At 38.9% G+C, this 25,216-nt stretch overlaps 2 protein-coding genes across 2 annotated transcripts; both read right to left on the reverse strand.

The window, feature by feature from the left end:
• Positions 1 to 961: 961 nt before the first annotated feature.
• LOC308367767 (uncharacterized protein) lies at positions 962 to 19,238 on the reverse strand. Its single transcript, XM_080841757.1, has 17 exons — positions 17,952 to 19,238; positions 16,646 to 16,678; positions 16,503 to 16,539; positions 15,789 to 15,917; positions 15,046 to 15,135; positions 14,790 to 14,963; positions 14,453 to 14,523; positions 14,289 to 14,301; positions 14,075 to 14,191; positions 13,490 to 13,554; positions 7,327 to 7,359; positions 7,196 to 7,232; positions 6,926 to 7,054; positions 1,804 to 1,893; positions 1,548 to 1,721; positions 1,259 to 1,342; positions 962 to 1,093 (listed from the first exon to the last, which is right to left on the reverse strand). Exons 2-16 carry the CDS (start codon positions 16,651 to 16,653, stop codon positions 1,268 to 1,270), a joined length of 1,242 nt encoding a protein of 413 aa, XP_080697883.1. The 5' UTR covers positions 16,654 to 16,678; positions 17,952 to 19,238; the 3' UTR covers positions 962 to 1,093; positions 1,259 to 1,267.
• Positions 19,239 to 19,386: 148 nt separating this feature from the next.
• Positions 19,387 to 25,097, reverse strand: LOC308368125 (troponin I, fast skeletal muscle-like). The gene is made up of 9 exons (XM_080842204.1): positions 24,544 to 25,097; positions 23,656 to 23,848; positions 22,012 to 22,046; positions 21,887 to 21,923; positions 21,645 to 21,773; positions 21,218 to 21,307; positions 20,963 to 21,136; positions 20,618 to 20,701; positions 19,387 to 19,561 (listed from the first exon to the last, which is right to left on the reverse strand). The coding sequence occupies exons 3-8, from the start codon at positions 22,017 to 22,019 to the stop codon at positions 20,627 to 20,629; spliced, it is 513 nt and encodes a 170-aa protein (XP_080698330.1). The 5' UTR covers positions 22,020 to 22,046; positions 23,656 to 23,848; positions 24,544 to 25,097; the 3' UTR covers positions 19,387 to 19,561; positions 20,618 to 20,626.
• Between the last annotated feature and the right edge of the window lie 119 nt (positions 25,098 to 25,216).

The raw sequence follows: 25,216 nt of genomic DNA on the forward strand, positions 1-25,216 counted from the left end.
AGCTTTATAGCAGGACCTCTGATGGCTCAGCAGAAATTCAGGGACCTTTTTATGGAAGCAGAGACTTTTTCAGACCAATGGGCCAGGGAGTTCCTGAAATACCTCCAGCCCTCCTTCCTCAGACTCATAAATGTCCCATTCTTTGAGGTATCCCCCAAATCTATGCTCTTGAGCCAATGGGCATTGCTAACAAAAGGGATCAAAGTTTAGTACAGCACCCTTGGCTTTTACAACATGAATTTCAAGTGTAATACATTTTAATAATGGATGTAGAAATGTAACATGGGAACATCAACAGCTGACTTGATGCATCATTATATTTACAATACTGGTTACAATGTCCAGGGTTAATTTGAAATAATGTTGTAAACTTTAACAAAAAAAAAATATTCACACTTACCATTTGGAGTAGCTGGAGTGCCCCGAGAGACTCTTGAAATGCTATTTAATCTAATTACAATAACAGATAAGCCTTTCTGTCTGTAGAGGGGGAGGGGGGGGGGGGGGGGAGTAATAGACAGTTGTTGAAGGGGCAGGAGAGTGCTGTGACCTCCTGTGGTCAGTTACACTTCAATGGACTTTCCCTTCTCTTGAGGAGCGACCCTTGAATTTGTGATTAGAGACCTCAGAGCTTTACCTCATGTACCACAGATTACCTGCATTCGTGAATTAATTTCATGCTGAGCAAACGCATAAATGAATGAATGAATGAATGAATGAATAAATGAGTGAATGAGTGAGTGAAAGTGTGAGTGAGTGAGTGAGTGAGTGAGTGAATAAGCGAGAGAAAGGGGAACCTAAAAAGAATTTTATAAAGAAAGGAAATAACTTAAATCACTTTGAGACTTTTATTGTAAGAAGAGGGTCTGCTATGAATGTGTTATGGTCCGTAATGCAGTGAGAGGACAATGGAAGTTGAAGCAGTCCACAAACTCCAACGGTGTAATGAGACAAGCTCAAAAGACGTGTGTGTACATTTTCCTTAAAAACAAAAGACCATTTAAGCTTCAGCGCCCTCAAACATCTTATTCCTGCCACCCATGCCAGCCTTTTCCTCAACGTTCTTACGCCAGACGCCAACAGCATCTCCAGGCTGAAAAGACATGAGAGTCGATTATTATTTAGTGCCATATAGCATTAGGCTTTCTTTGAAGTAAGATCTTAAAAAAACACCTCCTCCAGTTCAGTGTAGATTAGATTACACACATGGACTCTTTCCCCATAACCTAAATGTCCTGATTTTTTAATGCCGACTCACCTCTCAAATTTACACCTCAGCGCCCTCAAACATCTTTTTCCTGTCCTTCTTTTCGTCTACATTCTGACGCCAGTCACCAACAGCCTGGAAAGATTTAACACATGCTGTTCAATTGTGTGTGTGTGTGTGTGTGTGTGTGTGTGTGTGTGTGTGTGTGTGTGTGTGTGTGTGTGTGTGTGTGTGTGTGTGTGTGTGTGAGAGATTGTGTTTATATATGTGTTCAAGCCTTCATGGATAATAATATTAAAAAAATTGGATGGCACATGTTCTGGTTACACTGAATACTCACCTCCTCCTTAACCTCCTTCTTCACTTGCTTCAGATTGGATCTCAGGTCCATGGTGACCTTGTGCTTGGAGCCCAGCAGAGCCTGAAGCATCTGATCAGCCGACATGCGCACTTTTCTCAGAGCTGGCTTCTTCATGCCCTTCATTTCTACTACCTTAAACTTCAGGTCATCAAGCTGTTGACAACAACAATATTCATCCTGTGAATTTGGAAACCTGCCCACACATTCAATTATTATATATGAATGCAATAAATACCTCTGTAATTCCTTTGGTCATCTTAGATTCCAGGTCATATCTCTCTTCATCAATCTTGTCAATGGCCTGATGAAGCTTCTTGCATAAATCCTATGAAAGTTAAAAATAAAACAGAATTCTTATCCCTAATCCTTCGAAAAATAAATTAAACTCATCAATACACCTTTTCCTCCAACTTTGCAAAAGATTTCATTGAAATTTTGCACATCATGACATTTTATTACTCCACTGCTGTCAATTCACCATGATTCAAAAAATTCACCAAGACATCAGAATAGACATTGGCTATATGATAATGCCAATGCATGGAGCAACATTCATAACAGAAATAAATCATGTCTGTCAACATATTTTCTAAATAAAACTAATACAATAACAGAATAGCTGTTTAAGTCATTAGCCTCACAGATATTAGTATTTTCCCCATCAAACACACTCTTACGATACCTCTAAAACTATATTTACGTGGTTTCCATGGCCTCGCCTGATGAAACTCAGGATATCGGCACACATGATGAGCACTTAAAACTAAGCCGAAACAACCTTAATACCATGGAACCTTGTTTGTTCTCCTTGCAATGTTGTCTTGGCAAACTAGCATTACATTCCTAATTCCAAAGGACTATACAACATGGAAGGCTTTCATGAGTAAAATGCAGACTAGTTCATTTCCGAAATGACAACAATATCTTCAAAATATCATAAGGTAATGTAATTAAAGGTGACTTTGATATTGGGCTTTAGTCCCATGTAAAGTTGTGCTTTAAAAAACAATCAAGGACATGCTGTAAACTCCTTAAGATGGATGTGAAACAAGTTTGCAGTAGAATACAATTGATAGTTTTCAGTGACGTCACTACAATTGTTACCTGGCGGGCAAAAGGAACAGCGAAACAGCGGAAAACTTCGAGCAGTGCCTACTCAACTACGATTGCCATCAACCACAGACTCACTATACCACTATAGCCAGACAGAAATATTCAGAGGGGAAAAAAAATTAGGAACTTGTCATACATTTACTGCAGCTGTCCTGACATTTTTATTTCGTTAACCTCCCCGAAGTCCCTGTCTGAGCTCCAGTGTGGAGATATTTACATCTATCTAATAGGAAATCCTAGCCTGGTGACACCAGCCTATAGTCTGGCAAGTCCCGCCCCTCTTCTACCGGCCAATTTGATTTTGCCTCTGAAAAGGGTCTGGCAAAGATTGCACAGACGTTCAGTACAGCATTCTCAGGATCTCTGGGACCAATCACAAACTGTCTTTTGGCTACCTGTCGCGCCATTGGCGGATTTAAACTTACCACGGCTACATTACAAAATCTACTGCACGGAGAGTTTTTAAACATTGGACATGGTGGCCACCGAAGCACCGCAAAACTTCGATAAGGCAAGTTTTCTTTGAAAACAGAACAGAAACTTGCCCTGGAACAATTCATACAGAAAAAATATGTGTTTGCTTTATTACCGATCGTTGTATTGTTGTATAGTATCGTTGGTCTGATTGGTTAAAGGCGTGTCCAATTACGTGAGTGAAGTGGATCGCTGTTGAGTAGTTTGCCAGACTAACTGAGCAAATGAAATGCAGTGAAGGGGCGGGGAATTCCCAGACAAACCAGGGTCCGTGTATCTTCTGGCCAACCGATTTTCGTTTTAAAACCAGGAAATGGAAAACGGACAACGAGCCGTCTCCCGTCTACCGTCTCGGAGTCGGAAAATGGGAAACGAGGAACGAACCTATTTCCCATTTCCCATTTATTTTCCAAACGGGGAACGGGTCGTTTTCTGTGGTTCGTGTGCGTGGTTATGAATGGAAATTCGGGTAAATAAAAACAGGGGCAATTTTCCATCACTGATTTTGCATTAATATGACCCGGAACTTGATGTCTTTTGTCAGTGTCTGTTAATCATGGCTACCGTTGATGAAGTTGTAAGCAACAAGTGTCCGAGAATAGTAGGCTACACCATCAGCGGACTGGCCCCGAGCTGCAAGACCCCTGTCTCCATCCTCCACAGGCACCAGGATGTGAAGATAATGTGTCCGAGGACAGCTGCACCATCAGCTGACTGGCCCCGAGCTTCTAGGCCCTTGTTTTCATCCTCCACAGGCACCGGGATGTCAAAAATATGTGTCCGAGGACAGAGCACCATCCACGGACTCTCTACGAGCTTCTAGGCCCTTGTTTTCAACCTCCACAGGCACCGGGATGTTAGAAATATGTGTCCGCCAAAGATGCACCATCAACTGACTCTCTACGAGCGTCTAGGCCCTTGTCACAGAACCAGTCCCGGGTCATATTAATGCAAAATCAGTGATGGAAAATTGCTCCTGTTTTTATTTACCCGAATTTCCATTCATAACCACGCACACGAACCACAGAAAACGTTCGAAACTTTTGAAATCGGAAATCGGAAATGGGAAATAGGTTCGTTCCTCGTTTCCCATTTTCCGACTCCGAGACGGAAGACGGCTCGTTATCCGTTTTCCATTTCCTGGTTTTAAAACGAAAATCGGTTGGCCAGAAGATACACGGACCAACCAGCCTACGTATTTCCGCCTGAATTGATTTCAAGCTCATACTCAGTCTGGCCCAACCCCGTTGACAATCGTCTCCAGGACTCAAAATCCAACCGCACCAATCAGCGAACAGTTCAGAGCTGTGACGCAAAACTCACCTTGGAGGAAGAGACACGAAAAGCTATCGGGAAAGTTGTCTCAACTCTCGAGAACATCAGAAAATTAAAAGGAGAACAAGAGTATTGTCTTGTAAGTTTTATGATTGGAAAGGACGTCGTAGCTGTTCTCCCAACTGGCTTTGGGAAGAGTTTAATCTACCGAATGCTTACCTAACGTTGCTGATTGCTTGAGGGAACTCCAATGATTTTAAACCGCAAGCTAAGCACCCGCCCATCTCGGAAACGAAAATGAACGGGGTTAGGCCAGACTAACTGACGGAAAAAAAATAGAGTCACAGGCTGGTAATGGCCAGGCTAAGGAAATCCGTCCACAGACTCATCTCAAAAACTGAAAGCCTACAAAAGCACAGATAGTTATTTAATTTTCAGAAGTGGTTTGGTTCACAACGATGTCGTCCGGAAGGTGAAAACTGAAAACCATCTTCATAAACAGCGCAAAGATGAGTGCCATAACTAGGTACCAGCTAGCGAGGTACCTGCTGTAAGCTAGCAGCCGTTAGCCTACCCAACGATGTTCTTTATTTTTTGACACAATTCCCTGATTTAAACGGTCCCTGGTTTAAGTAGGCTACGAAAACCTTGTCTGGCGAATGACAACTTAAATGATCTTCCCATATGTTTTCTACTGACATTGTAGTATTATTACTAGTTGAATGACAAAATACACTAGCCTACTTGCTTGCTTAGGTACTTAGGTAGATCAGCAGCTGGGTAATCCACTTTGAATCGTTTTGATGCTTTGTTTCTTGTCTTTATTACTTGATTTATTCCCATTTTAGGTAGTTATTCTGATAAATTAGGCGACCAGAACAGGGTGACTGCTTTTATTTCCAGCTCCAAAAGTAAGGCTACTTTACTGTGTGTCCGACAAAAGTTGACGCAGAAGGCGTCTACAATCAGCTGGCAGCCACGGCGAAATAAACATTTTTTTTTTGATCAGCTGGCAGGAGCGGTAGCGGGTTTTAAATGCGATAAAAACTAAATCTGGGCTTGTCTCCTCGCCGATTTAAACAGCCAACCGAGCAACAACTGTCTGGCATTTTACTAACTTATATTAAAAGAGCTTGAAAGGTGGGTGGTTCCTGTATTAACTCCCGTGTTAAACAGCTGTGGAAAGTCTTTTTTGCCCGCCAGCTGGTCATTCTGACGTCAGCTGAAAACTATCAATAGGCTTCATGTGCCCTTTATGCAGGCTAACTGTAAATTCTAGAATGTTCTAAGAATCAGTAACTCCAAATGCAAATTCTGAGATTTAGAAAAACAATGCCATCCTCCCTGCAAGCCTGCTTTGTTACAAAGGCTAACAGAAAAGAAAAATATATTGGATAAAAGATTAGCTTTTCATTCTCAATTTTCTTTTGCGTCATATATATTTATATTTTGTCCCAGTAGAATCAGGGCTATTTTTTCCACCTAGTAGTAAAATAGGACAGCAATTGTTTCCCTTGGTGCTATGACAAAAGAGGACTCTTTAAGGGGCTACTGAACAGCAAGGATGAGGATCAGGGAGGATTCATTTCTCAAGCGAAAACATGCAAACAAGGTTGTAAACAATGTTAACCATCCAGAAGACGTTCATTTGCTGTTTGACCTGCGCTCATTGGAGTGCTTAAAGACTTAGCTACCCAGAAAGTAAGCGAGCTAGCAAGCTACTGTATACAAATCACCGCAGGAGGTACAGCTGACGCTTCAGTTAGCTAGCTAGCTAGGCTGATGAAGGCATTGCTTTGCATTCCATAGTAATGCCTCGTCAGAGAGGACTTCCAGTATGGTTAAAAAAAAAAAAATGTTACAGAAAATAGAACTAGTTTGAATGACAGCGCTCTGAGCGCTCTCTTATCTTGAAAAATTAACTTTACTAAGCCTGCTTCAAAGTACACCCCATCTAAAAAGACACTTAAGCTTCAGGTAAGCATCATCAGGTAAGACTCATGGGAACTTGTCAAGGACACAAAGAGATATTTTTCTAGGTTTATACTAGAGCCTAAGCAACGATTATATAGCACATCTCTTAAGTGACAGAAGAAAAATGTTACATGTAGGCTATTTTAGTGGTTAAATGCCTAACAGCCTGTTTTGCCAATCTATCTTAACATTGCTGTGAAGTCCCAAGGTTCGACTGAGAAATGTTAAAGGATATCAGCACAATATATTCATTTTTAACTGTCCTAAGGTGTTCATAGGCCACTTATTGTCTTATTTGGAAGTAGTCTATTATTCATCATTCATTTAGAAGTTACTACTTTCTGAATACAGAAGCTCCCCTCATTGATGCAACATTATGTATTAAGATTTATTTTATACAAATTATTTCATATCAAATAACCAGTTTTAGTGTAAAAATAGAGTAGATATGGTCAAATGAAAATATCACAATTAGAAGGTATTTGTTAGTGCTCCTCAAGAGACTCCCCAACTGCTCCTACCTGGAGCTCCTGCACGCCACTTGGGAGTCTCAGAGTAGGGCAGTGCTCCTCCATGTAATCGTTCCTCTCAGTCACACGGTCAATCTCCTCCTGCTTTAGCCTGTCCTGGGCAATCTGAAGCATTAAGCTCTGTAAAAGAAAATTACAAAAAGAGAGAATTACAATAATATGAAGAAGAAAAAGGTATTGATGAAGAAAGATAAGAATAAGAAAATATCTATATTCGCTCATTTAAAAAGTAGCTTGAGACCATTTCAAATTCTGGATTACCTTCAGTTGATATCTGCGGCTTGAGTTCATTTTTTTGCTGAAGATTAAGAAACAGTTGTCTTATTACCAGTGCAAGTAGAAAGAGGCATATCATCTTAAGGTACAATTTGCAATGGGCAATAGTTACTTACTCAGCCATTTTGTTGGTTTTGTCTGGTCGCTGTCTGTAAAGACAAAAATAATCAAAGTTTTACTGTTCTCTCATCTTGTGCTGCTCTCTAATAGGCACAAGCTCATATTGTGCTGATTTCTAATAGGCACAAGCTCATATGTGCTGATTTCTAATAGACACAAGCACATATTGTGCTTGTAGTAGGGTGCCGTTTGCTGCCTAGATCAGTGGGATATACATTCAGTTTGCCAACTCATGGCTGTAAAACCTTTTTAATTGAGGCGGGCTTTGCACAGGGACAGATAATATCCAGTTGGGAGCTAGCACATGTTAGTGATGCTCATGTTGTAGTATGCAGTTGAGACTGTATTTAACCATGATAATCCCCTGGATGTCAGTGTGAGGGAGTCTGGTATGGAATCATTTGACCAGCAGTGGGTATCATCTGTACAGAGTGATGAGGGACACATGATCCATTCCCTGATTTCTACACCATTCTTTGGATGGATGAGACATAAAGCAAGGAGGAAGCTGTCTGGCTCAAATATCAAGAATGAATAAGGTAAGCTGGGGGTTTGGGGAAAGTGAGGGATAGTGGATTAACTGTGGACACAGCTGATCCTTTTACAGGGACATTCTATCATGCACATTTTATAATGCTTTTGGCTCCATTCTATTTCAATTAGCCCTAGGTACTATGTATGCAATACTTAATGAATGAATTAATCCAATTTACAAAGTTTATAAGTACAATCAATGTTTTTCAAGCTATACTTAGTGTAAGGGTTAGGGAGAGTTACTTGTTAAACATGTACTTGCAGCACTTTCAAACAAACCAATTCATCTCCAAAGGCTTTTTGCATTCACATAAGTGATTTCACTGCATGTGAGATAAAGTACATCTATAGAAACAAAGAATATGACATGATAGTTCATTGTAGCAATCCTGAGATATCGAATTGCTTAAATGAACTGGAACATCCTTAAATATTGCATCACAACAAATATTGACCAACAGGTGCTTAATGCGACCAATATTTGTCTGTCCAAGTCAAGAATTACAGTGCTCATTTTTGTAATCTGAATGAATAACATTTTCAGTATATTCATATGTATCAAACCTTTAGCCAACCACCTATGATTGAAAAAACGTACAACGTAATAAAAAACTTGCACATAAATGTATTTACCTATACCAATTAATAATGTTCTATTCACATTAGATTATATCACTATACAGTTACCAGTACATATTGTTCTCAGATGGACACTCACACAAACAAAAGCACAGAAATCATATTTGAAAATATCTTTCTAAATCTTTTTTTTTTCAACCGCAGCTATTTATTAGAGGTTGTTAGATCATTGGAATTTCAAATAGAAAAATCACGTCTCAGTCCCATTTTGTTACCTTTACAGATGATATAAACCATATTTGGTTCTGCATTGCCAATAGATAATTGCTCTCAACAATCACCCTAATTAGCTCAAACAACCTGAAACACAAGACACTATCCATCTTCATAAAAAGACAAGCAAGAGAAACAAGTAATAAATATATCAATCAGACGTAAAACTTAATACAGGATCAGACATCTCACCTTAAAGAAAGCTATAACTCCTGGGCTAAACTTGACAGGATGGGGGCAGATGGTTACTGCTACTGGCACTTGCCGATAGGGAGATCTTGTATATAAGGCTGGCATTCAATATCCTCTCCTCTTTATGGTAATGGCTCCTTAGACAGGGGCCATGCCAGTCCCCAGAAATATCTCTATGCTTAATATAGTCACAGAAGACAACCAATATCACCTTAAGCCTGTCATATAAGACGAAGTTTGTGTAAGTGGAAACAAACATTATGATAAGGATATCCCATAAATCATAAGCACTGACGTTACGTCTGCTGAAAGAGAAGATTTTGAGTGGGGAACTACCGTGACAAAGCTAGGTTATAGTTAGTAAATAAGACTGTGTTCAACATAATTTTATCGCACGTTTGGTAAAGACAGCAAATAACTATATGAATAGTATATAAGAATATTTCGGCTGCAGTTCTTCTCGGGACATATTCTACTTCATCAGGGACAGCCTTTTACACTGTCAGGATTTTTTAAAAGCTTTTGTCTGAATGTCCAATTTGTTGCGGTACTAACATGACAGATGAGACAGGTACGTTTTTTTCTATGAATATGCTGATTGTACATTACATACAAATTGGTACTTCCCTCTGTCTCTTATTCATTTTGGTTTGAGAAGAGACCAAATTGATATAGCCAAGACCAAGGATACTACTTCTTCTACTATAACTACTACTACTACTACTACTAATAATAATAATAGTATTTACAATTATAGTTTTTTTAAATCATTGTTCGTTGTTATTATTATTAATATATTATTATTATTATTATGTTTCGTAGTTTTATTCATACGTCTCCCTTGAGATCAAAGTAGCAGCAACAGATAGAACCTGCTTTCTGAAGTCCTTTCAATTGGCTAAGAAGCTGTTACTTTAACTTAATTGAGGTGACGTTTCTGAGTTTAAGTCACATGCACGTACAGTGCTCTTTCAATTTCTTTCACGACACTTTCTAAAATTATATCACAAAGCAAATATTACAAGCTGAGCAAGATGAAATAGAATAACTAAAAACCATCAAGCAAACCAACAAACAAAAAATAGTATGATGCTTTTGGCATATTAATAGAATAGGTGTACTGCTCTTTCCATTTACCTTAGTCTTTCCTTAATGGAAGTACATTATAAGATGGCAGACAGCTGATTCTCTTGCTTTTTGTGTGTGTGGCTGACGGATCATATTCTGCCAGAATATATAATAATTTCACCTCTGGCTCTAGGCAGGTATTCTGAAAGACAATATATGCGTGCTGAGCTCTCCAGTGATTAAATGTGTGGTTGTATTGTGGCACTGAATATGACAATGCATCCCTTGTGAGGCTCTCCCTTGACTGAGAACTTTCTAATTTCATTGTGTGCGAGCACAAGTAACCAAACCTCCTGTTGAGAGATTTGAGAGAGAGGAAGATCTATGTATTTGTATACGTAGCTGCCTGTTTGCCTATCCATCAATCCATTCACTAGCAGCCCTGTCTGCAGGGTGGTGGGTGGGGGGTGGTGCTGTAAAAAGCTTCAAGACCAAACCCCATCCCATCCATGGTGGTCACTGAAAAATCCTTTTGGGAAAGCCACAGCTGAGCTGGTCTTACAGTACATTGTTAAGCTTATATGAGGGGCAACTATTAATCTTACATAAAGGCTGGGCTTCTGTGTTTTACCCAGTTCACATCATCCTATCCATAAATATTTCATAGCCACAGCAACAGCAAGGGCATGGGTACCATACCCAGAGAGCACACAGGCTTGAAATGGCTGGCTTGAAATGATTCCCTTCACCACGTTGGCTGATAACCCCTCCCGAGGATCTCAAGTTTTACACTAGCTCTTGCACACACCCAGTTTTCAGTTAGAGCCCTTAGAATTCAGTTGTTTGGAAGAACTTTCTCTCAAGGATGGCTCAAACATCGGGTCTCTCTCATATAGGCTTAGGCCTAATGGACGAATTTGGTTGGGCTTACTAAAGATTCTGGATGGTGAATTACCTGAAGTAATATTGGGTGATCATGTTGCAAAGCAACTCTGTGAAAACGGACAGCTGTCAATGTTGCCAGGGTGTACAGCTGTTTGTTTTTACCAAGTTTTGCTGGATGTGGCGTCACACTGACCAGACGAATATCGCAAATTGTATGCTTTGCTCTATCTGCTGAGACAAACTCTCATCATGGTTGCAAAGTCTTTTGACTGATACAAGACACCTCTCGCACAAACTCCTATTCGAGTTTTTCAGGAAACAATTAGCCTACTTGATTTCTAAAATGATGTGCTCGTGCAACCCCTAGTCAGCACTGTACTGTTAGTACCTTTAGATAAAACCTCTGCCATGAGGAAATATAGCATAACGTCTAACTGAAAATGTCCATTCATTACAGAGAATGGCTGACATTCTCTTTCATTTCTGTAACACTGGACCAGACTAACAGAAGAATGGGCACAGGAAACATCTGTGAAAAATTAACCAAATTGAGCCAAACCGATCTAGCCTGGGTAGCATGTGGCATTCCATGGTAAGGAGTTATCTCATTAAAGCACAGCACACATGTTCAGGTGTGGGGATAAGCATGTGAGGACATGTTGAGAGTTATGACCACTATATTGAGCGCCTACTAGAATAAGGAATCTAACATCGTGCACAACTGAAATAAGAGACACATGAGGTTTCAACATTCTGTTGGCTCATAAATCACTCATCAAAATCAATTTCTACGATGCTTTTTAAACATGAACCTAGTATGTGTTCTAGGACAGGTTGAATTGGCTGGTTAACAAAACAACGTAAGGAAGCCATATTTAGCCATTTTGCCAAACTTCAAATTGCCAAATTGTTGGATGTGCCCAAACCTCATTAAGTTTACATTAAGATTGGAGACACCTCTTGATTTTATACACCAACAAACTGTTTGCCTTCCTCCATCTCTAGTTCCTTTTTTGTAAGTAAGTAATTAAGTAAATAAATAAATAAAGCACCATAGGGACTGAGAAAGGCAGGACAGACTAAACATTTATTCAAATCCAAAAGGGAAAGAGAGCAAAAGGAACATTACGACAAAATATTTTAAGCAGAAATAAATATCCCTCAAGCTTGCAGTATTTCAAAATGACTGCCACCAGTTTTTAAAATGCTGACTTGTGTTAATGACAACCTCTAGGCAGGGACTTTAACTTGATACATCTCAGTGTCAGTCCTGCAATGTGTAGTACGAAAGAGGCAATGCTATAACAACATTCAAGAATACAGGTGCGAAATCCTAACCTTCAAATCTCAAGTACATGTCATCTCTTATTTTTCAAGCATGATAAAGAGATTGATTTGAAGTTTTACATTCAGTCTTTAAATATAATGGCAAAGTAACGAGTAACAGCACACGCATTTGTGGCCCACCAAAATAACTCAGAGAATGCCACATCAGCAGAATGCAGGAATTTGAGGCGTGTTTTACAGGCAACTAGTTTTGGTATCATCTTCAAAGTCATTTTGATGGCATGTAATTATGTGAAGGATATAAGCCTTCCAGGCTATGTACTATGTAGTTCTATGGAAAAGGTTCCACAACATGTGAGCAAGCTTTTATCAGGGCCAACTGTGCTGTTGTTGATCACATTTTGGGTAGTTTGCCCACTAGTACATTGGCCCTGAGAGCTCAACACACTGTAACTTAAGAAAAACACAAGCAAATAGGCAAAACCAAGGCAAATAAGGAAAAAGAATGTGACAGTTTGACAATACATGTACAGCAAATTCTGACAACACAACGGAAGTGTTTCCCAGGGACATTTAAAAGCCATGAACACGTCTGGACATGCTATGGTGTTTGCTATATCTTGTCTGCTGTTGGGAAATGATTGAAAACATAACTGATTTTAGATGTCCAGACGTCTTCAACGCTTAAGTGTGATGCAGTAGTGATGATGCATAGCGTTGTCTGAATTTGCTGTGAGTTTTCTAAATGCTGCGCATGTTTGTCAAATTGATGAAGATGTTTTCTTAAGCTGCAGTGCGTTGAGCTCCCAGGGCCATTGTACACTAGTTTAAGAAATGCCAGGTAAATGCTACATTAACTATACAAAACAAAAAGATGCTTCACGTGTAAGGTTATTGAATATACATGCATAACTCTGGGCAATAGGCAGAGCTGTAACATATTACTGAAACTGAAAAGCATTTCCCAATTTATTCAAGCGATGTCTGCCATATGCAATAACTTATTCAAACTGGGAAGTGTCAAATATTAGCTGGGATATAAATGCTAATACTTGTACACTAAATATGATACAATACCAAACTTAGCACTATGACTATACAGGATTGATTCCTTTCTTTTGAGATCCATGTGTCCAAGCATTGTATGCATCAGAGCAAGGGATTATACAAAGAGAAGCCATTTTTCTAAAACTTTTACTTAGACTTGATGTCAAAATGTTCCATTTCCATAAGACATAAGTTGACCATCACTGTATTGAAGAAGTCTGAACCTAGTCTCATGAAAGAATTAAAATCTTTGAGCTGAATATCATGAAGGTTTGGTGACGTCTGATATCATACCTGTAATTCCTCCATAGACCTAGGGTGACAGTCTCCTTTTCTTGTATCATAGATTTCCCCCCTCTCTCTTACACGATCCAAGGAGGTCATGCAAAGCACCTGTAAATTGAATATATTTGATATACTGTGATCACTGACCAAGTATCTTCTTAAGGTTATAGTGATTCAGATTCACTCAATACAGTGATTGCAAACATCTTTGTCCACAAAAAGTTAAATTAGGAGTAAAGGAACTCACCAGGATTTTTGGGATAAAAGAGGATCAAATCCTTGAAAACAAATATCTGGGCTATCTTCGGCCATCCAATAGCTACAGTTTTTAAAATAGCCCCCCATTGGCTAAATTCCAAATGAATTACACCGAATAGACTTTTAAACAAACAAACAAACAAGGTAGAGGAAAAAAGGAACAAGGAAAACAATTCCCTTGAACTGTTTATTTAATGATTGTAATCCGTGAGAAACATACACTGGCAAATATATAGTATATCATTTACTAGTGATAATTGCATGGCAAAAATTGATGACCCCCCCATAGTCCATAAGCTAAGAAGCATGGTCCAAGATCTCTTCAATACTGCGTACGAAAAAGAAAAAGTCCTGGCAAATGTAGGCCTCAGCGCCCTCAAACATCTTCTTCCTGCCACCCATGTCTGACTTGTCCTCAACGTTCTTACGCCAGTCACCAACAGCATCTCCAGTCTGGAAAGATTTGAGAGTTTGTAATTTTATTGCCAAATGAGGCACATGGCTTTCATTTTGGGACAACGACTGTAAAGTCCGAAAGCTTTGAAATCACCAGCTTCTTGAGGCTGCAGAACAGCAAAAAAACAGAGAGAGATGCAACCCTTCCATTAACATATGCTGAGTACATTTCACCATATAAAGTAATATAATAATGTACCTTTTACTCCAAACCTGAATATCTTGATTTTTAAATGTCTGCTCACCTCTCAAATTTACGCCTCAGCGCCCTCAAACATCTTCTTCCTGTCCTTCTTGTCCTCAACATTCGAACGCCAGTCACCAACACTCTGGAAAAATGTAACACATGCTGTTCAATTGTGTGTATGTTTGTATGTGTGTATGTGTGTTTGTGTGTGTGTGTGTGTGTGTGTGTGTGTGTGTGTGTGTGTGTGTGTGTGTGTGTGTGTGTGTGTGTGTGTGTGTGTGTGTGTGTGTGTGTGTGTGTGTGTGTGTGTGTGAGAGAGATTTTGTTTGTATATGTGTTCAAGCCTTTTATAATAATATAAAAAATTGCCTGGCACATGTTTTGGTTCTGGTTACACTGAATACTCACCTCCTCCTTGACCTCCTTCTTCACCTGCTTCAGGTTGGCTCTCATGTCCATTTGAACCTTGTGCTTGGAGCCCAGCAGAGCCTGAAGCATCTGATCAGCGGACAAGCGCACTTTCTTCAGAGCTGGCTTCTTCATACCCTTCATTTCTACTACCTTGAACTTGAGCTCTTCAACCTAAGTTTGAAAAATAAATCATTTGAGGTTTTTCCATCTCTGGAGAACAGAATTTCACCATAGATATGCTAACAAGAATCACCTCTTTTGTTCCCTTCGTTATTTTGGCTTCTGCGTCAAATCTCTCCTCATCGACTTTGTCAATCTTCGCATGTAGCTCTTTGCACAGTTTCTGAAGAACATTACAGACATCACAAAAACAAACATGTCTGATATGTATAAAGATAATTAATACAGCCCTCTAGATAAATAATCCTTTATATGTTTCGAGTGGCAAAGCAGAAGGTCTTTGCACAGTTACTGAAAGTAAAACAAGTCAAAACTCTGATAGGACAAATTTGAAATGCAGTGGGAATACAAAACGGAGATGAACCTTACTATGATTGTGAATTCACAACATGGGCTTTTATGGCATTATGTCATGCCAAACACACAAGTTATGAGGGCTCTTAACCACACTTGATTTGAAAATAACCTGTGATGGTATCCACATTGTTAGTGGTCCTCTACGCAGCCTATTTGCATCAGAAAACTTTCTGTATTTATTGTAAAGCACCTCAGGGAAGTATTGTTGATGTATATATTGTTCCTCAGAGAAGAACTTTAATCTACACCACCACACTTTGTTGAAATCTTAATATATATATATATATTCACACTGTTTATAGATAGTTGTAATATTGTTGTGTTATATGTTGTTGTTGTGTTATATGTTGTCCCTCGTCGCACCAACAGGAGAAGCACTCCAAATTTCGTTGTATGCAAATACAATGACAATAAAGGCTTTTCTATTCTATTCTATAGGTGTTCCTCTACTTGGCCTACCTGCAGTTCCTCTACAGAGCTGGGGAAGGAGAGAGCAGGGCAGTTTTCATTTAAGTACTGCTCCTTGGCAGCTATAGCATTGGCTTCCTCCTCTTCCAGACGCGTAGCAGCAATCTGAAGCATCAGGCTCTGAGAAAAGGGGGAAAATAATCAGTTAATCAGACAGTTAACTACGGCCTCTCCTTGAAAATCATGTTTGAATAACATCTTTATTTACAGCTCTGAGACCAGTTTCAGAAAGAATCATATTCTTACCACTGAAAGTTTCTACAACTAAAGGTATTAAATAAAAGCATATTCTGGAGATCTATTTGTGAAATAACCAAAGATGTCATCAGGACATTAATTATTATTATTATTATTATTATCCATCAAAATGTTTAAATAATATTATGCATTGCTAACAGGAGAATTTTAAGAACTGAGCTCTTAGGACTTTTCCCAACTGTTGGTAAGTTAAAGAGCAGTACAAAATAGCATTATCTTCAATCACAGATTGACATATCCATTTTACCCTACAGTGACTCTGCGACCAAATGTTTTTTATGTTATGGCCTCATTTTGTAAGATATTAGCTGACTTGTTTACAATGCCCTGTAGTCATTTGGACTAAAGAGTGAAGTGAACACCTACAAGTTTCCCCATGATTTTATTACAGTAATGCAACAATTACCCACAGAACCTCGTCCTTATTTAACACACTCTCAATATTACCTTCAGATGGTGCCTGCGGCTCGATGTCATCTTTTTACTGTGTGATTACAGAATGCAAAAAAGTTTGTTAGAAAATTTAAAAAACATTTAATCAAAGATTTAAAATCTAAATTTTCTGAATAAAAAAACAACCAGATACTTACTCAGCCATCTTGGAATTTCTGATCGATCACTCCCTTAACAGAGACACACAGAAACAGAAATTATTTAAGTCATAGTTACAGCCTTTTTCCCTCATCAAAATACTAGGGCACACCCAGTATCCCCAAGAACCACTGAGCTTTAAAAAAGAAAGCTTGCTTCTACATAGGATGTAAATGCATGTCCTTTCTGATGAAAAAAAACTTTTACAATTTTAGACAACTAAGAACTTTTCATAAACTGCTAAATCTATGAAGCCAAAGAACACTGTTAAAGCTAGAGCCATCATTATAGATCCTTTGGTCATGGGTGGAGACGATCTGATTGACACCTCAGCTTGTAAGTAACCTACTCCTAGTTAGCTTAGGAGCCTTAGGGTAAAGAAGGGCAGCATGGGTGAAGTGTGACAAACATGGTCAAAATCCACAGCTTTGTGTCTTAGAGCAGACATACAATTGCAAAAAAATCAGATTAAAACCTATCCTAGTCTAACAGAAAATCTAGATTTATACCTATTTGTCAGTGGAGGCTGTGTTCTGAAATCTGGGGAAAGCCTTCCCTAATGCATCAAACCATGTAAATAAGTTACATTCCAAAGGCAGGGAGGAGCACCTTCCTCACTAAGCCTTGTCAAGATATTCTGCAGCAGAGGGATATACATAGAAACTCTTCTGGAGAGGTCTGAAGCCACAACATTTTATCAGAAAACCCAATACTGATATATGATCATGCTCAGAAGTCAGGCAGAGAGCAAGACTGGTATATACATACAAAAACATTTGGAGAGAAATACGCAGTCAAATTCCTTTTGTGATACAATAATCATTGCCTCTGCTAACACTCTGAATCAGCTGGAAAGGATTTTTTTTTCATTCATCTTGACACACATTTAGATGCAAATTAAGCTACTATTTTCTGCTAAATTGGAAGGCAGAGCAAATAGAATTTTCCATGTTTTTGATTAAAATCCCTTTACAGATGCGTTTTGTTTATTATGATGTTATAAATATCATCAGCAATCCATTTGAAGTATATATGATCTCAAACAAGAAAATCTGCTTAATCTAGCGAATCCTTAAATGGCATAAACTAATTGTATTTGGTTCAGTTTGTATGATGATTTTATTGATTACACAATCACAACAATCCAATAAGCGGCAGCATTTTGCTGTGCTAAAGGACTGAGAAGTCAAATGCACACCAAACATGACAAATACTCTATAAGAATAAACAGAAGCACCATAGGTGAATAACAGCACATAACAATCAGGACTGCAGCAATCAAAGTAATAAAGCATTCACCCTCACCAAGGAGAAAGTGGCTGGGGTAGAGAGGCTCGACAGGTGGAGGGAAGAAGACGGAGATGGAGTGGCACACAAGTATAGGTCAAATCCGGTATATATGGTGGACATCCTCCAACGCCACGTAAATTCCTCTCCTGTTTATGGTAATGTGGATGTGCTGGTCTTTCCCGCTTTCCAGAAATACTTTCTTTGCTTAAAATAGACAGAGGAGAATTTGGCATAATCAGATGTGAAGAAGATGGACGACAAAATGCTCAAGACAGTCTTCATTACAAAACTGCAAAATATGATTTCACACTTTGTTGACAACTTGATGAAAGGAACAAGAACGTGAGTTCATTTGTGGTTTGGAGCATAATGGAAATAAGGTCTAATATATAAAAAAACGTTTCTACATATAGATGGTCAACATTGCTAAGTAAACAAGAGAGAGATATGGGAAGATGACCAAAGCACATGTTTTGTGATGGACTCAGTGTATTAACCAAGTGACAGAATATTGGTCTCAGGGATTCTGTGATCCATACTCAAACACGTAAGAATTATGTTTGATTGTTGATAAAGTTTCTGGCTGCCTACTTATTATATTGCTAGAAGGGTGGGGGTGCTGTGACTGCCAACTTTCTCTTCATCTTACTGCACAATGCTTGTCAGATCCCAGTTGATTGATACCAGTCTGATTTAAGTATGACAAGGCGCTGCTTGTCTGATCCGGGTTTCACCTGAGTGCAAAAATATTTAGTTATGATCACTCTAAAGAGAACACCAGTTTAACAGGACCTGCCCCTACTTGATACGACTCACACATGAATAAATAAATAGATTAATTAAATATATTAAAGAAATATTTTAAATGTTTTACATGTAAGTGCAAAAGTTGGTAAATGTAAGATTGTTTTTTCTTAATACATTCTTTGGTATTAAAACTGTAAAATTCAGTGCATTGTACAGTACTTCTTTTTTAAAGTAAATGTTTTTTTGTCTAGTCAATAAGAGTGAACTTACCATAAGGACAATTCAACTTGGTCAACATTCTTGGTAGCTTTCACTTGCACATCTAACGTGCTTTACTAAATAAGAACTCTGCAGGATCTCATTACCTCAACAAGATTACATTTCAGTGTCCTTAAAGGAGCCCCAAAGAGGGCATAAGAGAGTGAGAAGAAAGGAGAGAAAGGGTGAGTATGTGGGTATGTGTCTGTGTGCATGTCAGCCAGAGAAAGAGACAGAAAAAGACATGGAGTGTGAGAGACAGACAGACAGCAAGAGAGCGAGAGAGAGAGAGAGAGAGAGAGAGAGAGAGAGAGAGAGAGAGAGAGAGAGAGAGAATCTGAACTCTATTGACATCTTCTGGTGGAAAGGGTCATAACCTGAGGCTAGGAGAAGGATACAAGTGTCTATTTACTAAATTCATGCATTAAAAAGCAAGAGGAGAAAGTGACCTTAAAAGTGATATTTTAATGACTGACGTACATCGGGTATCCGTTCATTTGTACAACAAAACATGTTTCAACAACAAACAAAGAAGAATGTTGGAGAAAAAAATTCTCAATGTCTGAACACATCCTCTTCCTGACATCCATCCCGCCAATCCATCCACCAGCTTCTTGAGGCTGCAGAACAGTTAACAGAGAGAGAGAGAGATGCAACCTTTGCATTAACATATGCTGACTACATTTCACCATATAAAGCATTATAATAATTTATCTCCCTCTGGAACGAAATACTGTTTTCTGATTGGCTAATGGGGTGTAAATTAAATTCGTATAGATGGACACCTTGGACGTAGTCCCAATAGAAACGTTAAATCGCCGTTCCATATCAATGCTCTTGAATGGTTACCATTGACAACCAACGTAACGTTTATTTTTTGACAGCTAGGATAATTTGAACCAAGATGGCGGCGTGTTGGGACAAGTTAGTGGGCAATGTTTTATGTCAATTAAGCTATCTACACGACTTTTTATATGTCTAAATTGACTCGGTTAGTTGTTTATGTTCTACACGAATGTTGCAGAATATTGTAATTCTTAACTGAAAGTCTCGAATATTATTTGTAGGCGGCTGTTAGCGCTTAGAAAAAAAAAACATTGAAACAGATGGTAGCTCACACGGCTAACTAGCTGGCTCGATTGTGAGCCTTCGACCAAAATTACTAAACTTGACCTCCCTGTTGCTCTGTCCAACTTCACCATCAACGGAAACGTGGAGTTCAACTGTAATAGTAAAACCTTATGAACAATACCTGCTGTGTCCGTGTGTCCGTTTACTTTACAGAGGTGAGCTCATGAGTGTCACTTTGCAGCAACGCCCGGGGAAACTAAAGGTCCAGTTCCACGCACTACTTTCTCACTACTTTCTCTAACGGGAGCACTAAGCTTCAAATCAAGAATTCATCAGGTTATTATGCATATTAAATTTCCTAAAGATAAAGGAAATTCTAAATAATAATAATAATAATAATAAAAACATTTTTGGATGTTGTAAACGGGAGATAAGCGGGATAACGGCCTCCGAGCTGTCCAGTTATACGAAGTTAATGGACTCCGCGTCGTGGTGTTCTTTGCAGCGTCCATTAACTTCGTATAACTGGACAGCTCGTCGGCCGTTATCCCTTACGTACCTTTTACGCCTAACCTGAATGTCTTGATTTTTAAATGTCTGCTCACCTTTCACATTTACGCCTCAGCTCCCTCAAACATCTTCTTCCTGTCCTTCTTGTCTTCAACATTCGAACGCCAGTCACCAACAGTCTGTAAAAATTTAACACATGCTGTTTAATTGTGTGTACGTGTGTGTGTGTGTGTGTGTGTGTGTGTGTGTGTGTGTCTGTTTGTGTGTGTGTGTGTGTGTGTGTGTCTGTGTGTGTGTGTGTGTGTGTGTGTGTGTGCATGTGTGTGCACGTGTCTGTGTAAGAGAGAGAGATTTTCTTCGTATATGTGTTCAAGCCTTTGGATAATAATATAAAAAAATGGCTGGCACATGTTCTGGTTCTGGTTACACTGAATACTCACCTCCTCCTTGACCTCCTTCTTCACCTGCTTCAGGTTGGATCTCAGGTCCAATGTGACCTTGTGCTTGGAGCCCAGCAGAGCCTGAAGCATCTGATCAGCGGACAAACGCACTTTCTTCAGAGCTGGCTTCTTCATACCCTTCATTTCTGTAACTTTAAACATCAGGTCTTCAACCTGAGTTGGGAAAAGAAATCACTTGAGGTTATTCCATTGTTATAGAACAGAATTTCACAAAAATATGTTAACAAGAATTACCTCTTTTGCTCCCTTCGTTACTTTGGACTCTGCATCGTATCTGTCCTCATCAACCTTGTCAATTTTCGAATATAGCTCTTTGCACAGTTTCTGAAAACAAACAAGCCAAAATGTGTAAATGTATCAAGATAATTAATATGGCTCTCTAGATAAATAATCCTTTACATTTTTCAAGAGGCAAAGCATATTTGGTCTCTACATTTTGCTCAATGTTGTTAAATTATGAATAAAATGTACTACATGATTTTACACTGCATAAATGTATTGAGGAGAAACAATTTGACATGTAATTTCAGATTTATAATTCCCAGCATTACTAAAAACAGTGTCTCCTAATATCCCCTTTCATTTTCTTACTATTTAGTGTGTTTGGGGCTTTTAAATGACTTTCACAGTTAATATTTAACTGGAGGCATGCCTGGCCTACCTGAAGGTCCTCAATACTGCGGGGGTAATCAGGGGGTGGGCAGTTGTCATTCAGGTACGTCTCCTTGGCTGTGATCGCATCAGCCGCTTCTTGTTCAAGCCGTGTTGTAGCAATTGCAAGCATCACGCTCTAAGAAAAAGAGAGAGATGAAGATGGACCTTCAGAGAATTCGACACATGTAAACAAATGTCAATGGATAGAAGGGGTCAGGGCTCAGATACCCACTGAAAGTGAGAACTTACCTTCAGGTGATGCTTGCGACTCGATGTCATCTTTTTCCTAAAGAAACATTTCAAAGTTTAAACAGACTGAAGGACTTCGAAGGAGTACAAACCACCAGCAACAGGTAACTTTGAAAAATACTTACTCAGACATCTTGGCTGTTGATGTTGTTCTCTTAGTCTAAGAGGGAATAACAAAAATACAAATGTAATGTGAACTAAGTGAACTGTGTTTTATCTTACAGAGCTAGTTTTATTATCATGTCTTGATAATAAACATATATACAAAGGACATTACCATATAAATCCATACAATAATGCATTCATAGTGGATTACACACGTCAGTAAGGACTTTGTCAAAATCACCAACTTTTATTTTTGAATTGGCCCTGACTACTGGCCTAGTGTATGGTGTTTTCTGTGGTTTGGAAGGCCCCGGTAAGCATTTCTTTATATGGGCATTGCCATTAAGTGCAACCCAAAATTTCACAGAAAGTGATAGGATCAGCTTCGGGCATAATATCGTGTAGCCAAGTGACAGAGTCTGTGATATTTTAGGCTGCGGTCACTTGGCTAAGCACCAGAGCTTGATGAAGTAGGATCTTTCAAAACCTCATCAGGCAGAAGATAAATTACTTTCTATAAGGAAGAGATTTAGTTTAACACATTTGATTTGCTAAATCTTCTGTTCAATTACTTCCACATATACACATAGTTTTAGACAAAACAGATTCAAATGCAAATTCTGCTTAATTGCACCCATTATTTTAGCTGGTTTTGAAATCACTCATTTGTTACCATGTCAACCATTCTCAGTACCACAACAATGGACACAGCTTTAAATGTATTCTCTGCGGAGCATTTGCAGAATAGGATGTCATAATTACTGAGCTGGTTACCAATCTGATTTTAAGGCACAGTCATGCCATGGACTAATTATGTTACAGTGGCAGAGGTATGTAATTAGGTTTGGTTAAAATATTGTTAAATGTCATAAATCTTTTTTTGACTGCATGTGTAGTGTGGCAAAAGAAAAGGGCACCTACAGGAGTCACTGCCATAAAGACATATATTTAAGTAAGAGCAACTAGGTTTGAAAGTTTTCCATAAGCTTGTAGAAATGCTTTTGAGAGTTCGAAGCCCAGCGCTGGACAGTTTGACACGGAATGTATTTCACTTGAAAGATGATGTACACTTGATCCCAGGCGCCTGCAACGATCTTTGAATATGGGGGACAGCAGAAAACCAGCCCAGCGTCTCAAGTAACAGAACATTAAGAGTCCCACACAGTTACGTGCATGTGACTGATTTATTTCAAATGCACTTTTTCAAATTCTTGGTATTTCATCAGTTACAATTACAAGTTAAAATTGAATTGAAACATAACTAACTCAATTTACAGCATATTTTGCATAAATCTTTGGATTCATGTCATTTGCATTTATTTACAAGTGGAATTCTCTTTCCTTATAATTTGAAATATAATTGTAATCAAAATGACAAAATCAAATTAGTTTATCAAAAATAAACAAAACCAAAGTAAGCCTCTACCTTGATAGACAAGGCAAAAGTAAGAGCGTATTAACTATTAAGATTACTAAAAGTAAGGATCATGGAGGAATCAGTCTTGTAAAAAGCTATTTTTATATCATTATTTTCAGTCTTGATTTAACTTATGACAACCCATAAACTACCTCTGGACCCACTTTACTATGCTGCACTGAGATCCACAGCACAGGAGGAACTACACAAATAAATCACAAGATAACATAAGTAATAAATCTCTCACCTGACAAGAAACTTGGACTTGAACTTGGAAGAAGCACTGGGTGGTGAGAGAGTTCAAGGGTAGAGGCGGGCAGCCACAAGCATCGACGCGATAGCCCCGATCTGATATATAAGGGAGGAAGCATCCGACACCACAAAATATCCTTTCCTCTTTATGGTAATGCTACTCCGGCCAGGACCCAGACATAGCAGCTCTGCTTAAAATAGACAGAAGAATACCAATATTTCCAGATGCATCATTAACATGATGCAGAAAATAATGCATTGTCGAGTTGCCAAAACATTTTTGAAGTTACACAAGAACAGCCCAGGAATGTTTTTAAAAATACGAGTGAATCGCCTGTTTGTTTCTGGTGTTCTTTATAATTAGTATTATTTCTAATAAAAGGAGAAGTTGAACTCCCCTAATTAATGTCTGTAGAAGGCCATCACTTGTGGATACGAGTAACATAACTGGACTACGTTTTCCGTCAACAGAACATGTATCAAACATCCCAAAGCAGTTACAATAAGTGGTGATCAAGACAGTGCTAAAGCAGGGATGTCCTAGAGGAGCAGTGTGCTTAGATGTAAATGATTATAATTAGCTAATGTCATTCCCTGCTCTTGATTCAACAGAAATCGTAGGTTTTGCGACATCTGTCGACATTTGTAGCACCCCAACACCAAAAATAAAACCCCAGGAAAAAGGGGAGGGGTGTGTGTGTGAATGTTTGTGTGAGTGTGTGTGTGTGTGTGTGTGTGTGTGTGTGTTTGTGTGAGAGTGTGTGTGAATGCTATATAGGTCAAAGTGGTAGTGGTGGTGGGGTCTTTTGGTAGTATGTCTGTAATATGGACTAGAAACAGAGGGGTGAGTATTTCTTCATGTTGCCGTCTTCCTTTTGCTCACCCTCTGTCTCCCTTCAGGCTGTCTTTGCTTTCTACTGTTGTCTGTGCCCATGCTCTTTGACCCTGTTAGAACACAGCCACAGTACCACAAGTTTGGTCAAACACACATTTAAGATGTCTGTACAGACTGAATCAATGCGTCACATTTTTCATACCTTTTATATAAACAGGGTTGTGATATCTTCATTAAAATAAAGACAAAGCAATTACATTGTTTGTAAGTATTTAGTTTTTGTCATAAAAAGCAAACTGTAACTCACCATTTCACAAACTCACTTGTGTTCAAGTGTGTCAACTCTCCACTTGCACTGCACACTTGCATTACTAAATAAGAACTCTGTGGGATCTATAACAGCTAAACAAGATGGTTTTACATTTCTCACAGATTAAAACTGCTAGAAAGTATGAGAGGGAGGGAGAGACTGACGAAACAGATTGTGTGTACGGTTTGTTTTTCTGTCTGTGTGTCTGTGTGTCTGTGTGTCTGTGTGTGTGTCTGTCTGTCTGTCTGTCTGTCTGTCTGTGTGTGTGTGTGTAAGTGAGAGAGGGAGAAAGACAGGGGAGAAGTAGGAGGAGGCGGCAAGAGAAAGAGATCTCTGTCGACATCTTGTGGAATAAATGTGCTTCGTAGCTGAATACTACAAGAGAGACAAATCTGTTTCTGCAAAAAACAA

The sequence above is a fragment of the Sprattus sprattus genome (assembly GCF_963457725.1).
Source record: "Sprattus sprattus genome assembly, chromosome: 7".
NCBI lineage: Eukaryota > Metazoa > Chordata > Actinopteri > Clupeiformes > Clupeidae > Sprattus > Sprattus sprattus.

Coding starts and splice junctions, on each gene's coding strand:
- LOC308368125 (XM_080842204.1), bottom strand. Junction 21,774..21,886: donor GTCGCAAGCATCACCTGAAG/GTAAGTTCTCAC, acceptor TCTTTTTCTTAG/AGCGTGATGCTTGCAATTGC. Junction 20,702..20,962: donor AGAAGGAGGTCAAGGAGGAG/GTGAGTATTCAG, acceptor AAATTTTTACAG/ACTGTTGGTGACTGGCGTTC.
- LOC308367767 (XM_080841757.1), bottom strand. Junction 15,136..15,788: donor GCTCTGTAGAGGAACTGCAG/GTAGGCCAAGTA, acceptor AATGTTCTTCAG/AAACTGTGCAAAGAGCTACA. Junction 7,233..7,326: donor AAAACCAACAAAATGGCTGA/GTAAGTAACTAT, acceptor CTTAATCTTCAG/CAAAAAAATGAACTCAAGCC.